Here is a 24,827-nt window from a genome sequence, read left to right as displayed (position 1 = left end):
CCAGTAAGAAAGCTCCTAAGATTCTCCAAAGACCTTGGACCCTGCCCCATATAAAACAAAATGGGGCAGAGAGGGCTGGAGAGATGGCTCAGTGGTCAAAAGCAATGACTGATCTTCAAGGACCCAGGTTCAATTCCCAGCACTCATATGGAGACTTATTACTACCCACTATCCTATGTAACTCCACTTCTAAGGGATCCAACACCCTCTTCTGGTCTCTGCAGGCACCAGTCATGCATATGATGCACAAACATGTATGCAGTAAAGCATCCATACACATAAATCTTGGGGGTGGGGGGTGTTGTTGTTTTTCTTTCTTTTTTTCTTTCTCCCGAGACAGAGTTTTTCTGTGTAGCTTTGGATCCTGTCCTGGAACTCACTCTGCAGACAAGTCTGGCCTCGAACTCAGAGATCCTCCTGCCTCTGCCTCCCCAGTGCTAGGATTAAAGGCATGTGCCACCACCACCCAGCTAAAATAATAAATTTTTCATGGGGTAGAGAAAACCAACCATAGGGAAGGTCATAAGGGGGAAGATCTGGGCTCCTTTCTGAGCTGTCAGGTATTATCCCCACATCTATCCCGTAGCCACTGTCCTTAGTCCTGACTGACCTCCATCCACTGAGCAGTCTCCTCATCCCCTCCCCTCTCACCTGCCTCTGCTCCGGTCCTTTCTCTAACAGGGGATGCTTGAGATAGAGCAGAACGGCATGCAGCCCCCTCTCTTTTCCTAGCCGCCTGGCCAAGAGCAAACAACCATTCTTTGGTCCTATCCTGGCCCCACCAGCCTCTTGCACACAGCCTTCTAGTGTATCCTAAAGGTCCTCACTGGTCAGTTTTCCCTCTCAGATGGGTCCCTTGAAGATAGGGAGGCCTGATAGTTGCCTCTAGAGCCATCCTGGCCAGGTCTCCCAGGGGAAGCAGGGACTTGGAAGGTTAAGCGGTTCAAGCTATGAGAGGAAAGGGCTACAGGCTTGAGGTTTGCTGAGTGGCTGCAAGTTCACATCCCGCATTTCTGCCCCTCATTGGCTGAGGTTCTCTGAGTCTGCCTGCCAGCAGAATCACTTCGGAAAACTGAGACAGTGATGCTCACAGACAAGAGGCACCGAGTGACGAACAGGAGGCTCACCCCACTCAGCGCCACCCGGCATGGAAGTCAGGGAGCAGGCACAGGTAAATAAATAGCTTGTTTATTAGTAATATGTTACATTATTAAAGTGCATTGAGAAGAGATAAGGGACGGAAGCTGGAAGGCCCCCGGCCCCAGGCCCCACCCCAGACACAGCTGGAGAAGGGTCAGCTCTCTGCTGAAATCCATGGACTGGGGGCAGGGAGGCCCACTTGGAGAGCTCGGCCTGGGCCATCTCCACGGGAATTTTCACAGTTTAGCCTAAGTTAGGACATGTCCTGAGCTGAAGGTGGGAGGCTAGGAGCATGGAAGCACAGCCCCTGGGGAAGGGGGCTGAAGGGAAGGGAGGAGTCTCCCCCTGCCCCCCAACCCCCAACGCCAAGGGCAGAGTCCTGGAACCTCCCCCTGTGGACCCGGCTTCTCCTTCAAAATGACCACGGCAAATCTACCTAGGGCTCAGTTTTCTTCTTCGCTCTCCCCTGTCTCCCTCACCCACCCCTCCCATAACCACCCCACACTGGAGGCTCATGCCCTCAGACTGGGCTCTCGGGACAGAGCCAGCTCATGCCACGCTCTTCAAACCCATGCCTGTCCCTGGACTCCAATTCCATCCCAAGGAGCCCCAGCCTGGGATGAGCCCCCACCCTCCCTTCCCAAGCCCTCCCTCTACCCGCCCCCCAGCATGTAGTTTTGGTATTTCATACAGATGCAGTCAGAAGTAGCTATACATGAAATAAGCCTAACATAAAAATAGAGCTTTTTCCGTCCTTCCGTCCGGAAAGCAAACATCCTTCAATAAACATGCAAGGCGCTGTCCGGTGGGACCCAGGCTGTGAGGGAGGTGCAGAGGAGCAGCCTGGGTCTGCAGGAACACTGGCCACCCAGCAGTGGGGCAGGGAAGGAAGCAGTTGGGCACAGTGGTCCCAAAGGACCCAGGCCTGGGCCCCAAGGTCCAGAGATGGGGGTCCCAGCTTCCTTCCCAAAGCCCACTGCCAGGCTGCTGGGCTCTCAGGCCAAGTGCATTGCTGCATGAAGTCAAGTGTGAGGAGATTTTGAAAAATAGTCTCGGGAAGATAAAGTCTGGGGTCACTGATGGCCCAGCTTCACAGTCGGTGCCTTCATTTTGCAGTCCCTCACTGTCCCTGCCCCACCTGGACCCCAGCAGCCGCCTGCGGCTGGATATCTCCAGGCCCTTTGTCCCCCACTGGATTATTTAGTACCCCTGGAAGAATCGGTGGACAACGAGCTCCCGGGCCGGCCGGCTGTGAGTGTGGCTTATTTCTAGTACTCCTGGGCTACAGAAGCCTGGGGTGCACCATTCTCCTAGAAGCCCTAGTGAATCAGCAGGCCAAGTATGAGTGTGGGCAGGACTCCCAGCCAGAAGGAGGCGGCCAGGGCCCGAGCATGGCCCATTAGCTGTTCGGCAAGGGCTCTGTCCTCAGGCAGCAGCTCCCAGTGCTGAGCCTCACGGAGGTAGGATCCCTCTTGGGCCTCACAGCGGTAGTGGCCATACTGGCGGGCCGTGAGGTTCTCGATGAAGAGGATGCAGCTAGGGCTTTGGTGGCCTGGCTCACAGCTCTGTTCCACATTCTCCTCGTGGCGCCATAAGTAGGTGGCGTGGCGGGACTCCATGGGGCAGGTCAGGTAGTATCGAGAGTTTTGGGCCAGAGAAACCTTCTGCAGTGGGGCATCATCTGCGGAAGAAGGGGAAACAGGCATGAGGAGGGGTCAAGAGCACCTTGGGAGCCTCTGAGTTCTGCTGATGAGGCTTCTAGAGCAAGGCTTCTGAAGGAGCAGGGTGGATCCTGACTTTTAGGGTTTTTTTTTTTTCTTGCATTCTCCCCCACCCCCACCCCTCTCATAAGCACCCTAAATCATATGAGTTCCCTCAGCAGGACGGGTACAGGGCCTCAGGTCAAGGCCATGCCTTCTGCAGATCAAGGGATCAAGGTAACTGAGGCGTAGCTCTGCTGGGGCCCAAGGGTAGGATTAAATGAGATACCTGGTTTGGGGTTGGGACAGTCTTTGTGTGGCTCAGCTGGGTTAATAGATTGCAGCACTGACCTAGAAGGAGGAGGAGCAGATATCAGCAGATAGGAGGCTGCAGCGCAGCACCCCACTTATCCTCATGTGACCCCAGAATCAGTGCCTCCCCATTCTCAGGTCCGCCTTTCCTTGGGGCAAAGGAATTTGTCCAATGTACCGTTGGGAACTGTAGATAGACACGCAGCGGTCCTGGTCCCAGCCGCAGTAGGGATCTCGGGACATGAGGCAGCCATGGCAGCCCCCGCTGTAGACCTCACACATGTCCAGGGGCACCTGGCTCACTTCCCACTGGGAGCTCACGTATAGCTTCCGCTGCAAAGAGAGCAAGGCTGGGTCAGGCCAGAGCCCTTCACTGGGTTCTCTACCCTTGACGAGGGGTCCTGCCACCTTGGAGGTCCTTGAAAGGACCAGCTGTCTGGGTGGTGCCAAGGGTGCAAGGAAGGATGGGACAGCTCACCCGGTCAGCATCCAATGATATGGCCTGGATGGCAGCTGCACGGTGGAAGGGCTGGATCTCCATGATGTTGAAGACGAAGCTGTGTCCCTGGTCCCCTGATTCCACCACCTTGTGAACAGTGCCCCTGTCTATGGGTAACGAGCAGAGGAGAGGGTCAACATCAGCCAGACAGCCTTCTTCAAGGCTGGGCTGCAAGGAAGACACTGGCGGGGAGGGTTTAGGAGTCATGGCTCAGGTGAGTGTCACAGGACTGGGGTAGGGTGGGGTGAGGACAGCTGAGTGAAAAGGAACATAGAGCCCAAGGGCAGCCTGGAAGTTTCCAAGGCTGATCCCAAAAGGCCGTCCTCTCCATGAGTGCCCCCAATATGCCAAAGGCTTATTGGAGGCTGCACAATTAACAAGCGCGCCGGGATTGGCGCCTCGCATTACCTTGGTTACCCCTTCCCTCCTCTGCCCTTTGAGGTAGGCGTTATCTCCCTTATTCTGCAGATAAGGGAAGGGAGGAATTGAAAAACTGCACTGTTTGCTCAAGGTCACACAGATGGTGAACAGCGGGGAGCAAATTGGAACCCAGATGGGTCAGAACCCCACCTCTGGCTTTCTTTTTAACTTGCCTGCCTCTGAGGTACTTAGGGGGATACACTGGCTTTAATTGTTTATTTTAGGAGTAATTTTAGATTTTCAGAAAAGTTGCAGTGATAGTGTAGAGTCCTTGCCTAGCCTTCTCCCAGTTTCCCCAGCTGAAGATCTTACATAACCGGAGGGAATTTGTCACAACTAAGCAATTGACACCAGTGAGTTCCTATTCGCTCAACTACAGACTTCATTTGGGATTCTTGGGTTTTTCCACTGATGTCCTTCTTTTGTTCCCGAAGTCAATCCAGGATTCCACGTTGCTCTTAGTCTTAAGGGATATTTTAATTTCTGTAAAAATCTTAGATCTGAAAAGAACCTTGAATTCCATATGAGGGCTCCCAAGGTCACATAACCAGACTGTCTCTCTCCGTTGGCACCTGTTGGGGACTAATGGGTATTCTGACCCTGGTCCTCCTAATCCCACCTCAACTGCTGTCCCAGTTTCTAGAATAGTCGCTTCCTTTTCTCTTACCATCCCATTTCCCAGGGCATTATCTGCCCCAAAAAAGCAGTCAGATGATGCCTACCTGAGACAGTTCCTCTAGGTTCAGTGTTTGAACTGGCAGGCTTTGAGATGTGGCCAAACACTAGTAAGACCGGACAAAGCCCCAGACACAGCCCCTGCTCTCACCCCAGACACACAGACACAGATACATACAGACAAGCAGACACACAGCTAGTCCCCATTGTAAGAGTTTCCAATCTCTGGTGAGGACCTAGAGAATTTTTTATTTTTATCTGGCCCCAATATTTCTAAACGCCGCAGGCTCTAAACTGGTGTCTCTCCCATGGGCCACCAGGAAGATAAGAGATTCCCTCTCCGCTCCCCGAGTACGCTTGCAGCCCAGGCACGTAGGAAGGGAGTAGCAGGGCTCCTTGGGCCCAAGTCCAGCCTTCCCCATCCTGCACTGTGTGACCTCCCTTCCCTTGTCCCCAATGTCCTGTGGGAAATTCCTCTCCTTAAGATTTCCAGGAGCCAAACAATGACCCAGGACTTTAGCCTCCAACCAGGCTAACGTGGCCAAGGAAGCCCCAAAGTGAAGCAGCAACAGGAAGCCACTTCAAAGAGTATGAACAATTGAGGGACTGGGCCTGGGCCCTGAAGAATGGTCCCAGAGGTGTGGGGTCCTTTCTAGTCTCCAGGAAGGCCTGTGGCCAGGCCCACAATGGTCTCCAAGGCTATTTTCAGGACACCACCCCTGTTTTGACCAAGACCTGGGATGAGGAGGTAGAAACAAACTAAGCTCAGGGTGTACAGAGGCTTTCTGGAACAAAGGAGCATCTCCAGGGCATTCACTCAGCCTCCCTCAGGGAGGCCTCTCCAGGAAGGAAAAGGGAGATGCTATCTCAGGCCTCTATGAAGTTTTGCCTTCTGCAACTTCTTGTGTCCTACCTCTTGCCTGCATAGCCCCAAAGTCTAATGGAAGGCCCATGCTCCTTATTCTGCAGGGCAGAGGCTCCCAGGAGGCCCAGCGCTCAAGTCCCTCCCCCTACTCACTCCCCAGCTAGCTTTCCCGGTCTCTTCTGGTCTCTTCTGGTTCCTTCTCCATTGGGAGGGACACCTGGGCCAGAGCTATACCTGGCTTTGCTCAATCACCGCATTTCTGCCTCAGGCTCTAGTGCATGCTTTTTCTCTCAGCTCAGGAAGCTTCCCCTTTGCCTCACCCCCTCCAGGAAGCCCTCCCTCTCAGCCTGAGTGTCCACAGCTCAACACACTAACCCCTGGTAGCTCTGTCCACTCAATTCTCTGTTCACACCTAAAGGCCCACATAAATGTTATCTACAGGGTTCTTTATACCGTCCATAACTTTTGTTTTTCTTTTTGATTTTTGGTTTTTTAAAAAAAAACAAAAAACAAAAAAACAAAAAACAGGGTCTCACTACATAGTGTGGGTTGGTCTGGAACTCACTATGTGGACCAAGCTGGCCTTGAACTCACCGAGATCTGCCTACTTTTGCCTCTTGAGTAGTAAGATTAAAGGTATGTACCATAACAAAGAATGGTTCCTATCTATTTTTACAAAGTAAATCAGAGTTCTGGGACAGCCCATCACCTGTGGTTAGATAAAGGACATGGAAGGTCTCTCTATTGCTGGCTTGCATGCGGTGGACGACCACCTTCTGGTAATGGTACTTAGAGTGGAACAATGGTGTCTTCAGTGGCCCCATGGGCTCCACCCTCTGTGCCACCTCTGGGTGACTATCGGCAACCTGGAAGGTTTCCGTTGGTATGGGTTGCTTTTTGGGGAGGCACTGGAAAAGAGAAAAGAAGTAGGTTAGTAGGGGACTGGGAGGCGAGACCAGGAAGGGCTGGGGTCTGGGCCATGGTTGGTCAACAGCTCACCATGCCAGGTCGAGGGTTGGGAAGGCCCATGTGATAGCCCTTGAGTGAAGAGGTACGGAAGACTTTGTCGATGTCACCAAGAGAATACACACAAACAGCTGAGTAGTTCCTGCAAGGATATACAAGCCACTTTAGTAGGGGGCCCAGGATACACCCACCTCCACTTACCCTTGTCAGCCTCATGCCAGACAGAACACAATCACAGCCCTCGGCCTGCAAGCTCTGTGAGCCAGGACTGTTACTGAAGCAGAGCCCAGAGCCTAGCATATCACACAAAGCAGAAACAGGGAGGAACAAAAGGAGGGAGGGAGGCAAGTTCAACTAAGTTCTCCCCACTGCAATCTAAAACCACAACCTTGGGTTCTGTTACAGCATCACGGAGTTCAAAGGTCACCTTTTCTAGTCCACCTAAAGAAAGAGGAACCCCACCACGGGCTAAATCATTCTCTGGGCCCTCCAGTCACAGGCTGCAGGGTGCTGAAGCCTCCAAGCCCCGACCTCCATGTCCTAGCCAGTACGTGGCTCCATCCACACATTAGCCTGAGCAGGGTCCTTCTCCACCCCCAACACTTGTCTGCTTTGTTTTCAATCAATGAAACTGATTAAAGAGTGTGAATTATCAGGCAGTGTTTGAGCAGGTGCGATCTCACCCAGCACCCCAGGAGAGGGCTCTCAGCCTTTTCCAGGCCTAGTATCAGCTTTGAGCACACACATGCCAGGACACATAGGCAGGAATGAATCAGGGTCCAGGGCCACACACCGTGTGCACAAAGGCAAAAACACAATAGGACACACATCACATTGCCTACGACAACTACACCTAGTAACAGCTCAAACCTTACACCTGCTGTCTCTGCTAGCGTCATTAACTACTCCTCACCAGGGGTTGGAGAAAACGCCATAGACCCTGGTGTCCCTCCACTGGCCACTGGGGTCAGGGAGCAAGAAGACATCCTGCAGTCGATTGAAGTTCCTGTTGGTGGCTGGGTCACTGCACACCAGCATGGCTTTCAGGAAGGTGTTCCACTTGGAGGCCGACAAAGAACTCTCACCACCCTGGTCACCCTGGAAGGGCAGAAGACAGAAGATGCTCCTCAGTATTTGCCTGGGCTGCTTGGCACACCAAAGACACCTGCTGCACCCAGGCTACTGAGGAGCAAGGCAGGTTACCAGGGGCTGATACCTGTGGAGACTTAGGCAAGCTTTCAGGTGGGCTCCAGCCTGGTGTGCCCGGACCCACGTTGGGGTCTTGTGGGTGAACATTCTCCGTCCCCCATAGCAAACATGATCAGACACATCTGCTACTTTCACCTACGCACACTTGTACATAAACAGAATACAGCAAATTCACACAAACACACACACAGGTAAACACACAGGTACTTATGAACTCACATATTCGTATATCCAATATGCACAGACACTAAACCACATTCATTCACAGGTACATGATAGCCTGTGCACACAAATTCCCACAGTGTTATGCATGCAAACACATACACATATACACACTCACTCCTATTGTAGATATACAGACACATTTCTCACTCACCCAGCTACCCCTCACATATCTGGCTCACCCTGCACAACTGGGCCACTCGGGACACATTGAGAGGAGCCTCTGGGTTCTTGTCAGGATTGTCCTCCCGGAAGAAGTAGTAGATCTTATCATCATAGGCTTGGTCTTGGTGCACAATGGTGGCCTTGATGAACTGGGGGTCTGCCAAGGACATGGGTGATAGGGTATGAGGCCAGAAATGTGTGTGGGGTACCCATTAACCTTGCACACCTCTCCCAGATATATATGAACTGAGAACAGCACTTAAGGCCCCACGGGGCCCTCGATTCTAAAGCAATACCCCACACCTGTTATGTCCTCTTCTACAAAGATGTCATGGGCCCAGGAGCAATGACTTCATGCCTGGGGACTGCAGGAAAGCCCCTGGGGTGCCCATGTCACTTCTGCCTAATCAACAGAGCCTTAATGAGGAAGATGGGGCCCTCTGCCCAACACGGGCTCATGAGAAAGATGAACTTTGGCTCTTGAGCCTCGTGCTAGGTCTGAGCTTCCCCTGTGTTTGTTCCCAGAATAATTCAGACCTCTCTGGCCTCACAGACTCTTCTCTACGATTCCTCCTCCCAGACAACTCAAACTCCTCAGTCCTGGCTGTCCAGGTCTGCGCCTTTCAGGGAGTCCTCTTGAAATATATCATATGAACCTGCCATCCTGGACATTCGCACCCCTTGGTCCACCCTCAACCCAATCTGACTCACTCTGCATGACTGTATCACTTGTATACAGCTCACTCTCGCCCCGGATGCGGCGGAACCGAGGGATCTTCCCATTGTATTCCTGTTTCCGGATGGTAGAGTACACTTCATCCCCTGGAATAGTAGGAGGACATGTGGGTAAGGGCAATAACTTCTATAAGTCCTTCTCTCAGGCTTGGGCCACTGAGCAAGGGGCTGACCCTCCTACCCCGAGCCTGGTGCATTAGCCCCCTCCTGGGGCCCTGGTGGCAGTGCTGTTCTACCTTCAAACAGAACCAGGGAGTTCTCATCCGGGCTGAAGGGGGCATAGCCTTTCATCTCACCAAGTGGCACCACCACACTGTCATTCACCTGGAGGAGATCAGAGGTGCAGATGACCACATGACCACCAGCCACTGCACCCTACAAGGGCTAGTTTCCCAGCCAGGACCCTATTCTCCCAGAGACTCTGCTCATGGTAATGCGGTCTCAGAATCCCCCATCTCTGTCTGGCCATGAAGGGCTGACACCAACCCAGAAAATGAGGGCTGCTCAGGCACATGGGAAGGGTTCTCACCAAGTTCCAGCAGCTGGGCTTCCGGGCATTGGTGCCACAGACCAGTAGCCCATTTCCCCGCCTCTCTAGGAGAGTGATATAGTTCTCGCAGTCCTGTGTGGGGTTAGGGGACTGTTAGGTGAGTGGGAGTCGCTGGCAGGCCCAGCAGACACTAGGACCCTCAGTCTTAGGAAAGAAGACATCCAAAAGGGCTGATCAGCCACCTAGGACAGCTAACTTTCTCCCCGCTGTGAACAAGGCCAATGTTGGGGGCCCATGTCTCCCCCTCTGACTAGGGGCCCTAAGACTGGACCAAACTCCCCCAACCCCACAAATCTGGAGAATACAAGGCCAAGCAATGTCCCCTTCCTTCCTCCAACTCTCAGGATCTTCTCTTTCTTCCCAGGGGCCTGCCTTTCCCATGGTCTGTCCCTCCTGCTCACCTGCTTGTCCTGGCAGGACCCCTTCGGAGAGCCGATGTTCACCTGGAGGAGGGGAGAAGCATTAGTCCCTCTTCGAGGGATGAGACTGTCCCTGAAAGGCTGTTCACGCAGCCACAGGACAAGCCCTGGATGAGACCATTATTCTCATCTTCCAGGAAAGTAATTGAGACTTGGCGAGGGTAAGCAGATTTCCCAAGGTCACATAGGCTCTTTGTGTGATACCAGGGAGCAGAGCCTAGCAGTTGCAAAATGCAGGCTACGGGTTCTGGAATCCAGCCTCCCAGCCTGGCTTCCCCCATCAGCACTACCTGCCTGGCCATGTGTTAGCTCCCAGCTTTTCTCCTCATACCCTGACTCCACTCCAATGTGGACTACCTACAGAAGCTTCCCCCAGGAACTGTGTGTGAGGTTATGGAGATAGAAGGACCTCAGTAGAAAGATGTCCCAGCTCCTTTACACTCCCTAAGGCCCCTTACCAGGACCAGAAGCCTGGGATGAGGAAAGGGAAGGGGAGGGCAGAGGAGACCCAAGCTCACCGTGCGCACAGAGGCATTCTTGCCCTCGGGGAAGTTGAAGAGGTAGACCTTGCCACGTCCACCCACCCACACAGAGAAGCTGCCCGGCTCATGGAAAAGCACGGTGTGGGGCTCAGGCTGGCCAAAGTCCACATGGTCCTGCCCTGTGCATGAGAGAGAAAAGCACCCTGAGCCAGAGAACCCTTGAGCTTCCACGGGTATACCAGACTCTGCCGGTTAACTGATGCTCCACGCTCAGAGCCCTGAGGCTCAGAGACAAGGCCTCTGAGGTGAGCCTGACGTAAAGAAGACCATGGTGGGCTCCAGAAACCATGCATCCACACCCAAAGCCACGGTCTTTTCGCCCACAGTGTGTGTTTCTCAGAGTGAAGGGCATTTTAGGGACCCCAGGGAGAGCAGATGCCTTTCCCAAACACACACACATTCCTGAGAGGCTGGGCAGGTATGGGAAGACCATCAGCTCTGTCCTGTGAAGGAATCTACAGGCTGGTCCATCTCACTCTCAGCCTTTCCAGAAGCAAACAGTACCCCACTTAGAGTCCCAATTCCCAGACAACCATTGCATTCACAACTCCAAATCTTCCTTTGAGAAGTTGTCTCTAAGCCCTCCTGGCTTACCCTCCAGCCCTTAGTGGGCACCATTACAGCCCTGGAGCAAATCTCAACATCCATTCCTCCCCATTATACAGTATTATACAGTCGAGAAACAGACCAAGGAACAGACAACCCAGGAATACATGAAAGCGGGTGGGTAGCACCCCTAAACCAACAGTCCTGCTTCTGTCTCCTAAGCTAACCTTTAGCCTGATTTCATCCACCCAGATGCCAGCTCTTTCTGGGGCTCTCTTTCCCAGCAACTCTGGGACAGGGGACCTTCAAAAAGTACACCCTATGCCTTTCAGAAGAGGGCTGACCAGGGCAGTTTTGCCCAAAAAAAGAAACTGTCTATAGCCGCCACCTCCAGAGAGAAGCTGTCTCATCTCTAAGGACATTGTTGAGGTTGTCCTGGTTGCAGGACTAAATTATAGGGATGGGATGGCCTCTGGCTATGCCCTGGGCACTCAACCATAGCCTCTGTCCCCTGACTTCTGATTAGCCTGGGCCTCACCCCGGAATCGTCTAACCACTGTTTTTTCAGCTGCCGCAAACTCTGAGACAGCCAGCTTGGCAGTAACACCCAGGCAGGACATGACCCAGTCCAAGCAGAAACAAACCTGCCGGTTCCTCAAGGTCTGCCCTACATCTTCCTTGCTACCACTTAAGCCATTCCTACTGATCCTGCATTCATCCGGAGCAAGGAATGGGAAGAACATACTGCGTACAACTCGTTCCCTCGTTCCCTGTCCTGAACACACGCTTCTTCACAGCCAAGTGATCCCAGACAGTAGGAGTCATTCAAATTCTGTAACTCTGCTGTGGCCTGGCTCACTGTGAAGAGGAGAGGAAAAGGAGGCCCCCTGAGGGACAAGGCTGGCTGGCCCAAGGTCACATCAGCAAGCAGGACAGATTGGTTCGCCCAGACGGTATCAGCTCTCAAGAACATTCCTGGAGACGTGAGCCTGGCTGGCTACCGAGTGAAGTGCTGAGTCCGCTGCCCTCTGACTGGCCTGCCTCTCCTGGGGCCATGCTACCAACAGCCTGATCCAGCAATGCGGGTGGGGGGCCGGTCAGACACCCTACCTCTTATACCCTGGACCCCAAAGCTGCCTCTCATTAGCCCCAGATGCGCAGGGCAGGGGCTGAGAGCCCAGCTCTGTGCTGCTGTCTGCATAGAGGTGCTCAATGGTGAAGATCCTGGGCACTGTCCTCTTGCTTTCTTCCAGCTGGGATAAAACCATAAACCTGGGGTTAGCAGCTGGCAGACCAAGTGTCTCTCCGACTCACAGCTCTCCTTCCACCCACAGCCTAAGCAGCAATGTGAGCAGCAAGTCCCAGGTGGCACAGATCCCTTCCACTTCCCGGACATGCAGTTCAGGAGTGGGGGGGGCACATCAGCACATGGGGATGCTGGGCTACTGAGACCCACAGCCCCAACTTCAAGGGAAAGAAACACTCGCAGGCCATGTTGACCACCAGTCTCCTTAGCTCCTGAGCACCTGGATCAAGGTCACACTCCCAGGCCTCAGAGAAGAGCCAGGCAAGGCGAATGTACAAGTCAACTCAAGTGGGGTAAAGGCAGCAGCGGGGACCATAGAGGGAGCCTTTGTCTTGGAGGTAGCAGGGCTATGGAAAAGCAGTCCTGAAATAGTCAGAGGCACCAAGGACAAAGTATGAGGGAATACTTGGCTTTCCTCAAAAGTGTAGGTATGAGGCACCCACACCACAGAAAGCTCACTAAGCAGACAGTCCCAGGAGGGAGCTTGGGTTGCTCCCCAAAAGACCCACAGAGACTATGAAGGTCAGGGGATGGGACAGTGTCAGCAGCTGAGTAAGGGCAGCACTCCATTGATCTGTGAGCCTGGTCCACTCAAACCCTGGCAAAGTCAGCGTAGGGGAAGGCAGGAACTGCTGGCCCCATTTTACAGAACAAACGGGAGCTCCTGTGCTCTCCCAGGACTCTCATCAACCCTCCAATGACTCTCAGGTTCCTGTCCCTCCCAGATCTGTGTCTGGTGATGTGTTACGGACTAGGGGAGGAAGGGGATGGCACCAGCTCAGCCCAAGGACAAGACCTTGGCCGATTCTCCACCCCGGCCCCAGCCCAGGCTCCCGCACTGCCCGAGGCCCTCAAAGGGCTGATTGTGCCCGGGGGTGTCAGGGCAGCAGTCCCATGAATACATGAAAGACAGCTTTGTTCAGGTCGGCAGGAGGGGGGGGCTGGGGGCTCCGGGCAGGAGGGCTGCCTGGAAGTGAAGGCAGCAGCAAGGCCTCATGGCAAGGATCACCTCAGAGAGAGCTGGGCCAGGCGCTTCCTAGGTGGGGCTGAGCACACTGGAGTCTACCTTTAAAAGGTTCAGGCTCAGTGTTTCCATCCCTAAACACTTTCTTTTGGCTGCCTTGTGAATCCGACGATATGGGGAGACAGATAAAAGCTGGGTTGGCCAGGAATGGGGAAGGGCTATGCAGGCAGAGGAAAGAGTGTGAGCAAAGACGGGGAAGCTGACTGTGTGGCAGGAACAGAGGATAAAGGCCACATGCTGACACCTGAGAGAGAACTAATGAAAGAAGAATCCAGAAGGTTAGGCCTCAGTGGTGGGGCAATGGCTCCAGTTAACCCAAGGACATACTGACCCACTGCCCATCAGCCTCCCCTACTGCCTGCTACCAAGGAGCAGGGCCAGGAGTGGGAAAGTCTCCCATCCTCTGGCAGTCCCCCACCTCCCACCTCCTGGCTCCCCCTGCTTCCTTTCCATCCTGTGTGTCTAAAAGGAGCACCGTCTGGCACCGTGTCTCCCCCCTCACTCCCCGGCCTGACGCATTAGTGGCTGACTAAGTGGTAGCTAAAAGCTCCCAGAATAACCAGGGGTTCAGGCAGGGGAGGGGGCCAGGGGCATACAGAGAGGACATGGCCTCAAGGCAGGCTGGGCACAAGAAAGGCCACCTCCACCCCATGTGACTCAGAGCCAATCCTGGTTCTCCTGAGCAGAGCAAGAACATCCCTAGGCTGTCCCGTACCTAGCTGGACTCCATGGTTCCTCACGGAATAGGGTTCATAAAACCTAGCCCCAGTTCTAGCCAAATATAAGTGCTGGGAAGGTGGACTAGGGGAAGTGACCCCATGCAGACACAGCATCCCTGCCAGGGTGCCAATGAGGCCTTGATTCTGTTGAGGGGGGGAATCAGGCTTGATTCCTTCTGGGAGCCACTCCGCCATCACTGTCCCAACAGCTGACGGACTATAGGAAGTACGGGTGTTTCCTTTGGGGAAGCGGTGGGTTTTCTCATCGCATGCCTACCTAATGAAGGATCTGCCCTGCTCTCATTCACTCGGGATGCTGTTGCCATCTGGTTCTGTCATTCCCCATAGCCTGGATGCTTGTGAAAGAGGGAGGGAGGGTGGGAAGGGTAGAGTGAGGGGTACCGTCCACAAAAGGAACAACAAGGGCTGGGTCCTTGACCCACTGAACCCATCAGCCTTGAATGCTGACCTCCAAAAGCCCTTGGAGAGTGGGCAGAGAATGGTAAGAATGTGGGCATCCCAGTAGGGAATGCCTGAGTCAAGTTGCCAAGGAGCAAGAGCCTGGCCAACCACAGACTGGGGACCCAGCCATAGCTGGCAGGGACCTCCTCCCACACTTGTGTCCCGTTTTGCATTTATGGGTCCACTCCCAACCTCACCTGACCACACACTGGCAGAGAAAAGAACGAAGAGCCGTGTGGTGCTCAGGAGCCAGCCTGCAGACTCTCTGCCCTTTGGAATATCACTCTGCACACCAAACTGGGAAACTCAGAGCCAGGGAGGCTATGCCACTGGCCCAAGGGCTAATACCCAAGGGCGGCTCACAGACCTGGGTGCCCGTCATGCCACTGCATCTCTCGAGAACCACACTCGGGGCTTCTTTGAGAGTACAATGTGAAGAAAAAGAAAAACTGCCCTCTCCCATTTCTCTGCATCACCCTCTTCCTAGCCACCTCCTCCCCATTCACCAGATGCAGAGTCACTAACTTGATGAATGAAGGAAATCATCCACTCACCTCCCTGATCTCCCAACGGGCTTTGGTGACCCAAAGGCATGACTAGTGAATGGAACTCTGGGTGCTGAGCAGGGCGGTGAAGAGACACCCTTCCACTGGTGGCAGAAACCCAGGGACAAATGTTTCATTGGCTCTGCCTCTGATAATGGCCAGGAAAGAAAGGCCATTTCCAGATGGCACCAACCTGGTGCTAAGAGCAGATTATGGCTACTACCAGGTTCCTGGCAACACCTGTGGAGGGCTGGGCTCTGACAGCTGCCAGACAAGTGCTGTGCCAACACAGGTGGCAGTCACCCTCGTAGAGGAATGAGACACCCACCCTTATTATCAGCAAGCTGTAAGTCACAGCCTACACCCACTGCCAAGGTCAGCCATGAGTATGTCTGAGGGTGTCTCAGGTGTTGATTTGGGCTTGGCTCTAGGACACCTCCCACCGTCTTTGGCATCCAGGCAGCTGGTTGTGGTTGTGAGCTGGGGCAGGGCCTTCCTGAGTTCAGTGTCACCTTCTGCGGCTGGTGGGGATGGGGGTTACTGGTTTGTTGTGGCCTGGGTTTTATGACCCATCATAATTCCAGGAACAAACACAAAACGGTCAAGACTAAGCTCACGTCGTTTGGGGAAAAAATGAGACTATGCGTGCTGAAGGAGTCAGGTGCAGCCTTCTGAAAGTAGAGAGACAGTAATAACAGCATCCTCATCTGCTTCCACTGGCTAGCCCAACAAATCCCCACCACCCTGCCAAGAAGGCGAGGCAAAGGTCTGCATCCCCATTCTACAGAGAGGAACTAAGGCCCTTCCCAAACCACCAAGGGCTGGAATCGCTTGCATACATCACTGTGACCAGAGGATCAGAGGGCTTCGCTGCTGGACAAAGGAGTTGGGACAAAGTTCTAATGAGAAGTACACTGGGGCGAGGGGAGCTGGACTGAGCAGGAGTCAAGGGTTCAGATGGAGATGGAAGGCATTCGCAGAGCCCAATCAGAGTGAAGAGGGGCTCTAAGCTCAACCCCAGGAAAGGCAGGAAGCCCAGAGCCAATGCCACACCGTATCTAACTCCTATCCATTCTTTGGCCCAGCAGATTCCCAAAGCCCTAAAGGTCAGCTAATGGCTACTTCAAAGCAGAGAATGGAGAAAAGTAGAGAGTCTGTTCTCGGGCCCAGAGCCCGGGCTGGGATGGCAGGAGGGCAGAGGATGGCCACCTCAGGCCAGCAGGGAGGGAGACAGGTGGAAGACTGTGGTGAAACAGAAGGCTCCCAGCCTCAGCTTTAGCCTGGACCAGCAGGGGACACAGTATGAGGGCAGCCAGCCAGCATAGCCCGTTAAGGAGAACTGGCAGGGGCTGGGGTGCCAGAAATGCATTCCAGGAGAAACCAGAGATGCTGCAGGAGGAGGAGGAGGAGAGGGAAAAGGGCGGCAATGACGCGTGAGGCTAGCCCTAAGCCCAGCGCTTCAGAAACACCATCTACTACCCTAAGTGATTTTTAGACCTATTAACTCAGCAAGTCATATGCTGCCTAGTCTCTCATTATCTCTGTTTCACAGATAAGGGGTATGAGGCACAGAGAAGCTAAGAGACATATCAGAGTCACACAGCGGGCTGTGCAGTAGAGCAGAGGTTGTTGACTTGACACTTGTTCCAGACTAACCCCGGAACCTGGGCTTATCCTGCTGCACTCCCAGGATGGACTTCCAGGGGCAGTCCTTTCTATACAGCCAAGGAGACCGAAGCCAAGGGAGGCTAGAGTCTGGCAAAAGCTACTTGTCATCAGACGCCTGACCTCTCTACTGTGACAGCTTGGTGAGTGTGTATGAGTGAGCAAGAATATATGCAGGTGCAGGCGGGGTAGGAATATAGGGTGCAGCTTGTCACCTTCACCCTAAATGCTAGCCAGTATGACTAACTGGAAAGTTAAGTCTCCCAGGTTCTCCGTCTCTAATAGGAAACTTTGGGGCTGGTATGCACACCAGCCCTTCTCTACCACATACCCACACAGGTTCCCAGCCAGCCAGCGCTCACTAAAACACTCATCTTTGCCACCCTGACTCTAACCAGGAATTCACCACAGCTCCCAACTGCCCATCCCAGCAGGGCCCAGTTCCCCAAAGCAGGGCCGGCAAGGCTCACCTATCTCGGTGCACCTCCAATATGGCTGATTCCCATTTCCACACAGCTGGCGCTCACTGCCCTTGTCCTTTCTCTACTGTGCATGGATCTCATCTGTCCTTGAACACCTAGCCCAAATCCCCCAGCTCTGGGAAGTGTTCCAGGCTGATGCAGCCCTCACTACGCTGCCCTGTACTCCCTGACTGTGCTCCAGCCACCATTTGCCCTTCTCTTAGATGACACTGTGTCTGTGGGATTTCACCCGAGGTGTGGGATACTGTGAAGAAGGGTCCATCGCCCATTGCCAGGGCCGGACAAGGTAGTGTCGTTCAGAAGGTAGGAAGGAGCACCCTCCTGCTACTCATCAGAGGAGCAGACATCTCAGAAGAGGTTCCTGGGCCATCTATGGGGTGCAGTGTTTATCATGGTGACCCTACTTGATAGGCTGAGCCAGAGGGAGAGCAGCAGCTATACCAGGCCCTGTGTCCCCACCCCCTTGCTCTAGCCTGGTTCTTTCCTTTTCCTCTCCTTGATCGTATCACCCACACCAGCTTTCAGTTGCAGTCTTGGCTGTGCACTCCTGACTTCCCAGGGGCCCCTTTTCCATCACAGGCAAGAGCCCTACCCCTTAGTCACTAACTGCTCCCTGGGGGCAAGCACAGGGTTTCTTTTGCTTTCAATTTCCCAGGAGCTGAATCTAGGTGCAGGCAGGGGTCAAGGGCTGGCTGCCCTCTACAGTGAGGGTCCCCAGGACGCTGGCCCAAAGCCCGGGGTCTTGATTAGAAGCAGGGGTACAGGATCAGCCTAATCCCCAGGCTGCTGTGGCGGTTAAACCCAGATTAGCCTAAACCATGACACAGAGCAACCCGCCCCCTGAGACCTAAACTCTGCTCAGCAAAGGCCAGACATGAGGTACACGGAGCGGGGTCCAAATCTGAGGGTCTAAAGGGAGTGTGTGGTCTTGGTGGATGTGGACAGAAAGTCTCTGGGCTCAGTTAAACAGCCAAGGAGGTAATAGGCTTTCAAAGCTCTCCACCTAGAAAAGCATGTGTGTAGATGGGACATTGGGAAGGGGCAGACAGCTGGGTCACCAGTCAGCTCGGAGCAGAAAACGCAGCCCGAACTCCAGCTCTCCCTATTTTGCCAGTGACCTCGAAGCAAGTTCTGCCATCTCTGGGCCTTGGTTTCCCCATCTGGGGCTGAGGTGGTTAGCCGCTTCTCTCTGACATTTTTTTTTTCTCTCACACCCTGAGCTCCGTGCTGTCAAGCTGGGTAAGCTGAGGACAACTCGGAAGGTTCCTCAATGAAACCGAGAAAGAACTGCCAGGGAGAAGAAGGGGGATTGAGGAGGAGAGTGGGCATGGTACAGAGAAGCAGCTCTGGGGCAGCGGTAGCTGCTGGGAAGGAAAGGAGAGAAGGGCCACAGAGGAGCGGAGGGACCTAGAAGAGGCAGAGTACAATCTACACATGTGACAGTGGGGCCAAGGCCTGCTGGAGGAAAGGTCCTGAAGAACCTTCCCTTGTAGGAGGGCAGCAACTTGGGACCTTGGCTGACTAGGGAAGGTAGAAGTCTCCAATCTCTATGGGACCAGGACTGTGGCCCTTCACTTTCTCCTTTCTCCGCATCTGCCTGGTTCACTGAGAGCCAAATGGTCATACACCTGGCAGCCAGGCCTCCTTGCAAGGCCAGGGCAGGTCAAGAGTCATGTCTCCTATCCCCAAAGAGGAGACAGGCCTCTGGGAGAACCAAAAAAGGAAACTAAGAAAAGCAGAAGCCTTTTGGAGCAACTAGCAAGAGGTAAGGGAAGTATGGTCAGTCTCTTATGACACAGCTGCCCTAAATGAGGGGGTGTAGAATGACGATATAGGCCAGGATGTCAGATGAGACTCCTGCAGGAAACTCTGGGGTCATCCGTTCTCATGACTGCCCCCTGCAGGATGGGCCTCTCAGCCCACCTGGTCTGTGCAGCTTAATCTGTTTCTCATCTTCAACCTAGAAAATTATCTGTTCTCAAAGGCTTCCCCTGGAAGGGGAAGCTGGTCAGAGGAATTGTGTCTGCCCTGTCGGCAATACAGGGCTTGGAAACAAGGGGATTTCTTTCTGCCTCAGAGGACACGCAGAGAAAGGGCATGGCAGGCCTCCTACCTGAAGAACCCTCCTCATAGTCAGGAATGGATGGAGAAGGTCCTACTGTCCCTGGACCCCACCATGACTTCCCTCGGGGACCTGGGACAGGCTTGCCTGCCACTGTCTTTCTCCAGAAGACTGCCCAAGCAGGACAAGTGGCCAAGCTCAGATATCATCCCCTTCAAGAAACCATGCTGAAGCCAGCATAGGATGTACATGCCTTTAGTGGAGGCGAAGACAGGTGGATTTCTGGGAGTTTAAGGTCAGCCTGGACTACATAGGAAGTTCTGGGCCATCCAAGGCTACACTGTGAGAGTCTGCAGAGAGAGAGAGAGAGCTTGCTGGACCCCTGGCCAAAGCTGACTCAACACTGTCAAACAAGTACTTCTTTGCCCTTCCTCATCCAGCCAACTCCTGTCTCTGCCATCTCAGCTTTGCCACTTTATCTAGAAAGCCGGCTGACTAGCAGACTTCCTCAGCCCCCATGGCAACCCTGTGCTCTAGGTCCTGTCTCACCTCTTCAGTGTCTGTACTGGTTTATCCGCCCACTCTCCTTATCTACAAGGACACCAACTCACTGAATTTCTCTGCTGGGTCCTCATGCCCAATCCCAGCACAAAGTTGGACTCAGAAAAAGTTTGTTGATGTGCATCCACCCTTGAGGCCATAAGCCATTCCCTGCAACTGACCCTTGACTTCCAGCCCATGATAGCAAAGAGAAGAAGGACGCAAGACTCCAGGATTTCCCCTGATTATCCACCCGAAGTTTTAGTCACTTAACACTAAGATCTGAATGGGCCACCTTGGTCTCTGCTCCACCCTCCTCGTCCCAGAGCAAAAGGAATCTGGAGGTATTATGGCCCAGCAGTGAACAAGGCATTACAGACATTACCTGACTGCTTGGGACATCTGAGGAAACTGAAGTTCAGAAAAAGGCAAGGACTCCCCCAAAGACACAAAGCAAATGAAACCAGAACAATTATACCAGAACCTGGCTTCTGACTTTCCACCCATTTCTACCCAAGGTGCCAGAGTCAACTTGGATCTGTTCCATCATCTATCTGCAGCCCCACCCCCAACACCTGCTCTCAGAATCTTCAGTGTTCAGCACAGACCCAAGACAAAACTTAGCAGGGAGCTTCTGGGGACATCACCAAGCATCTCCTCCAGCTTAGGAAACTCCCTCTCCTCTTGGGGATTGCCCCCCCCCAGTTCTGCAAGGGGGGTTCACCTTGAAGGTGATGAATTCATCTAAGTCCCCAAGAGGACAGGGATTTCCACTGGAAATGCTGATGCTTGGGGAGCCCCAGCTGTGACCTCATCCCCTGGAGGAGGTGATAACAACCCCCCTGACCCTGGGGAGCCGCCCCTTAATGGCTACACAACAGCTCCCAAGTCAACAATAACATCCTGTTGTTTAATTGGGCCAGAGCGGGAAGAACCAGCTGGGCAGGTAGACTGGAGATTGGACTGTTTGCCTTCTGTGGACAGGCTCGCTAGCTCTGACGGGGAAGTCACGACCTCCGTGGGCTTCTCCTCCAGTTATTGGTGGAGCAAGGGAAAAGTACATGGCATACACGAGAATGCAGGCCTCTTGCCACCCAGCATTCACTCATATCCCTCCCCACCCCCCACTTCCCCACCCCTACCCCCCATCACCTGCCACTCACTCATCCCCTACACTTCCCACCCCCACCTGAAGGAAGACCAGAGTCACACATTTACATGGTCAACTCTGTAACTCATGTGCTAGTGATGTGCTATGGGGACATCCTCGGGGCTCTTCCTGCTCCGGCAACCTCTGGGGGTCAAAGACAGGTGCAGAGCTCAAGGAACCCAGCAGCCTGCGATGGAACACCCTTCTCCCTGGTCCATGCTCTTCTGCACCAGGCGTTCATCTGGTTGCAAAGGTAGCAACTCTCTTAACAACTGCAGTCTGGGACCCTCTCAGAATCCCCTGTTTTAATCTTTCCCTATGGCTTGGAGTGAGGGGGGGGCAAGCAAAGAAAATAAAGACATTTCTATACCTATCCAGTCCCTATTCTGTCTTAACCTGAAATCTAAATCTATGTCTTGTAGAGGAATGGCTACAGGGCTATCACCATCCCTCGGTCTAGTCATCCCTAAAGATTCCTGCCCCGTCCACTGGTAGACAGAGTCCTAGGCGTACTGTAGAGCTTGGGAAGGTCTCCCTCTCATTCCATGCCTGGCTTGGCCCGATCCAATCTCCCTACTATCCGACTGCCATGTGTTACCCCATAGGAGGCAGGAGGCAGCTGTCAGTCGGGCACACTATCACCAGCTGGTGGCCCTAGGGGGTGGGGGGCAGGTGAATGGCAGGGCCTGTCTGGTCAGTGGGGCACTTGGCACTTGTGAAGGATATTGCAGACTGTCCTTGGACAAGATTGGTGAGTGTCTGGTGGATCCCAGCCAGAGGGGGTCAATAGTGCATTACCAGTGTGGTCACAGTCGTGAAGAGCAAGCAAGGGAAGTGGGGCATAGGATGGGCTGGCAGAAGCGGGTAAGAGGACTGAAAGCAGCTTTAAATAGCCCCAGGGTAAGTAAGGACTAAGTGCCAGAGATAGAAAGGTATGCATTAAGTGCTAACAAGTGGCTGTGCATTAAGTATGCGGTGGGGAGGTCAAGCAAGGAATTGGGGGGGGCAAGCACAATCAAATGAAAGGAGTTTGGTATAGAGGGAGATTCCAGAACACTCAGACACAGTCATTTGTCTCCTCCAGAGTACTCGTGTACTATGCTGTCCAAGACACAAGGGGACAGGGGCAAGGTAAAATGCTGGCAGGACAGAGGAAAAGAGACTAAGTGGGTATAAATGCGGGGTGTGTAGGTGTCCAGAGCTCCAGCTAAGCTGTTCTTCTTACATTGAGTGCATCTCTGGCTGGATGGCGAGTTGGAGACCAGACTACCTCATTTATGGTTGGAGAAGCATCTAAATCCTTCTCTTCTCCCTAAGTCTGGACCCGGACAGGTTCAGGGTCAGATCAAAGCTCCCACCTGCACAATGAGCGCCCACACTGCCCAGTGACCTTGGGCAAGTCACACTCTCTCAGCTGCTGCGGCAGTTCGGGTCACTCATTTTATGTGGGTTCCCCCCATACCCTGCTAAGAATACCTGCCCCAGATAATGTTCAGACTTCCGCAATCCCTGAAAACTGCCAAGGCATCAAAGGGTTCCCAGTAGGGACAGACAGGACTAGTACACCCCCCCCCCCCCCCGCGTCCCCATCCCCGTGTGAGTCTCCCTTCACCACTAGGGGAGGGGCTGCAGAGACGCCAAATTTGGGTACAGAGCTGAGTTTGCCTGGGGGCGGGGAGGCGTTTGTGTGCAATGCAGGGGAGGGGAGCTCCGTCCCTAGCGGCAGAAAGCCTCCAAACCCAACCTAGCCAGCTTTCTGTCCCACTGTACTGAGGTCTGAACTGAGATGCCCCAGGGGAAGACTCTAGTCTGTCAGGTTCTCATATTCACCACAGCCTAAGGCTGCACACCCGCCTCCCTATATATGCCGCTTGGGGGTCCCAACGGCCTCGCCCCACCCAATGGGCACTATCCCCCTCCTCGTGCTAGCGCCAATTTCTGGTGACAACTGCCACGTGCGGGCAAGGGGGGAGCGGCTGGTCCCAGCATTAGGGAGACAGCGCCCAGGTGCCCCGAGCCCCAGCACTGCACCTTGTCCCGGATAGCCGCAGGGTGCCCATCCACTTGCCTGGCCCGCGCTCCAGGCCGGGGCGGGGGCGGGGGCAGGCGGCGGGGTCTTTGTTCCCGCAGCCCGAGCGCAGCGGCGGCGGCAATGGGTCCGCGCCCCCTTCACCAGCCCAGCCTGAGCCCCGCGTGCCAGTAGAGCCCGCAGCTCGCAAGGAGGGGGTTGGGGTGAGGAAGCTGGCCCGGGGAAGGAAGGGTCCTGCATAGTGGACCCCGCGGCGGAGAGCCAAAGCGAACCTTGGCGAAGCAGGGGCCCACAACCCCCCCCTCCCCCCGCGCGCTCAGGCGCTGCGGCTCGGGCTCGGAGCTGCCGTTGGACTTGGAGCGCCACTTAGCCGGGCCCGGGCCCCAGACGCTCGCCCGCACGCTGCAGCGCTCCAGCCCGCTCCGGCGTGACAGGACGCACACTCACATACACTCACCCGGACCCACACGCTCCCTCCGGGGCCAGCCCAAGACCTGCAGAGCTGCGCACACGCACTCTCTCTGGGTGCCGCACACTCCGCACCCTCCCTGCACAGCGTCCGATCCCGCGCCCCGCCGGCCGCGCGGCGCCGCCTACCTTTCCAGACGGCGGAGATGCGGGGTCCGCTCCTCGAGTGGCCTTGGGCGGAGGCGGCGGCCACCCAGAACAGCAGCAGCAGTCGTTGCCGCAGCGGGAGCCCGAACCGAGTCGGCGGGCTGAGAACGCGGGCGCGCGGTGCGCTGGGGGCGGCACGTCCGGGAGGAGGAGGCGTCATCCCGCAGCCCCGGAGCGACAGCGGCAAGCAGCCGAGACTGAGCCAGCGCCCGGCCGCAGGCAGAACCTAGCGCCAGGAGGCGGAGTCAAACGCCTGACCCCACCCCCACCCTCCCCCCCCCCCCGCCCCTCGCAGCCTTTTCTAGCTTTGCCGGTGGCTCCTAGCATGTGCGGTGCTCGCTGCTGTAGGAGAATCTTTGCCACCCGCTCTCAGGCAACTCCACTGGGAGAACCCAGCTGCGAAGAAGACAGACTTGTGATCTGTCATGAGGAGTAGGCCCCATCCCTCCTCTGGGCTTCAGTTCCACTTCCTTCGCCCCAGTGGAAGGAGAGGCCTTGGAAATCTATAAGGACCTCTCAGCGCATGGATGAGTCTAATACCGGACAACCCGACTGCAGCCAGCTAACTGGTTTGTAGTCTGAGAGCCATTCTCAGAGAATGGGCTTGCCGGAGTGGGACCCAGCTCTCTGCAGATCCTATCAGCCCGGAGAAAGAGGTTTTCCTCTGTGGAGGAGACAGAGGAGGTGGATGATGTGTGGGGTGCCCACAACGCCCCACTATTGCTCTGCCTGAAAGAACACTGGGAATTTTTCATCTTGGCCTGGCTCCCTCCTCTCCCTCTCCTTTCTCCTCCCTTCCCCAGCCAGCAGCCTTCTGGGCTGCCTCCCCCCAGCCAGCTGGTGTATGCTCAGAAAATCCAAACTCATTTCCATGTGAGCTGAGGGGGATATAATTAGGAAGGCCCCTTCCCCAAGAAGAGCTCGAGGGACACATCCTGCATGCCCAAGACTCACAGTCAAGGAGGCAAGGTCAGACCATTTGAAGGCATCGCTTTCTCTGCCTAAGGCTCAGCTACCTAACAAGGGCAACCTGATGACTCGGTAGTGGTGGCTCCCTCAGAGGGTCCAGGCCACAGTCCCTCTGCGGTCACTTGAACAGCCCAGGGAACTCTGTCATTAGCTTATGGACTTGGAAGCATTTGCCCTTTGTAAAAGGGTCTGCTGTCTGCCTTGGACCAGAGATGGCTCACCTCTGCTTGTACCCCAGGGAGCCATGAGTGAAATCCATGCAGCCCAGCAGGTTCTTACCTAGTGCTTACTGTA

At 54.6% G+C, this 24,827-nt stretch overlaps 1 protein-coding gene across 2 annotated transcripts; it reads right to left on the bottom strand.

Annotated features, from left to right (window-relative positions):
• Positions 1–1,806: 1,806 nt before the first annotated feature.
• Sema7a (semaphorin 7A (John Milton Hagen blood group)) lies at positions 1,807–23,800 on the bottom strand. 2 transcript variants are annotated; one of them, XM_057767961.1, is made up of 14 exons: positions 23,547–23,800; positions 10,396–10,538; positions 9,860–9,901; positions 9,438–9,530; positions 9,145–9,232; positions 8,885–8,995; positions 8,191–8,330; positions 7,491–7,675; positions 6,611–6,719; positions 6,321–6,519; positions 3,631–3,758; positions 3,331–3,485; positions 3,130–3,191; positions 1,807–2,821 (listed from the first exon to the last, which is right to left on the bottom strand). In XM_057767961.1, the coding sequence occupies exons 1-14, from the start codon at positions 23,722–23,724 to the stop codon at positions 2,460–2,462; spliced, it is 1,995 nt and encodes a 664-aa protein (XP_057623944.1). In that variant the 5' UTR covers positions 23,725–23,800; the 3' UTR covers positions 1,807–2,459. The 2 variants fall into 2 exon arrangements, with proteins under 2 accessions (XP_057623944.1, XP_057623945.1); XM_057767962.1 differs by lacking the exon at positions 23,547–23,800 and adding an exon at positions 23,407–23,513.
• Positions 23,801–24,827: the final 1,027 nt, after the last annotated feature.

The sequence above is a fragment of the Chionomys nivalis genome, chromosome 4 (assembly GCF_950005125.1).
Source record: "Chionomys nivalis chromosome 4, mChiNiv1.1, whole genome shotgun sequence".
Lineage (NCBI taxonomy): Eukaryota > Metazoa > Chordata > Mammalia > Rodentia > Cricetidae > Chionomys > Chionomys nivalis.
This window is presented reverse-complemented; position numbering and strand designations above follow the sequence as displayed.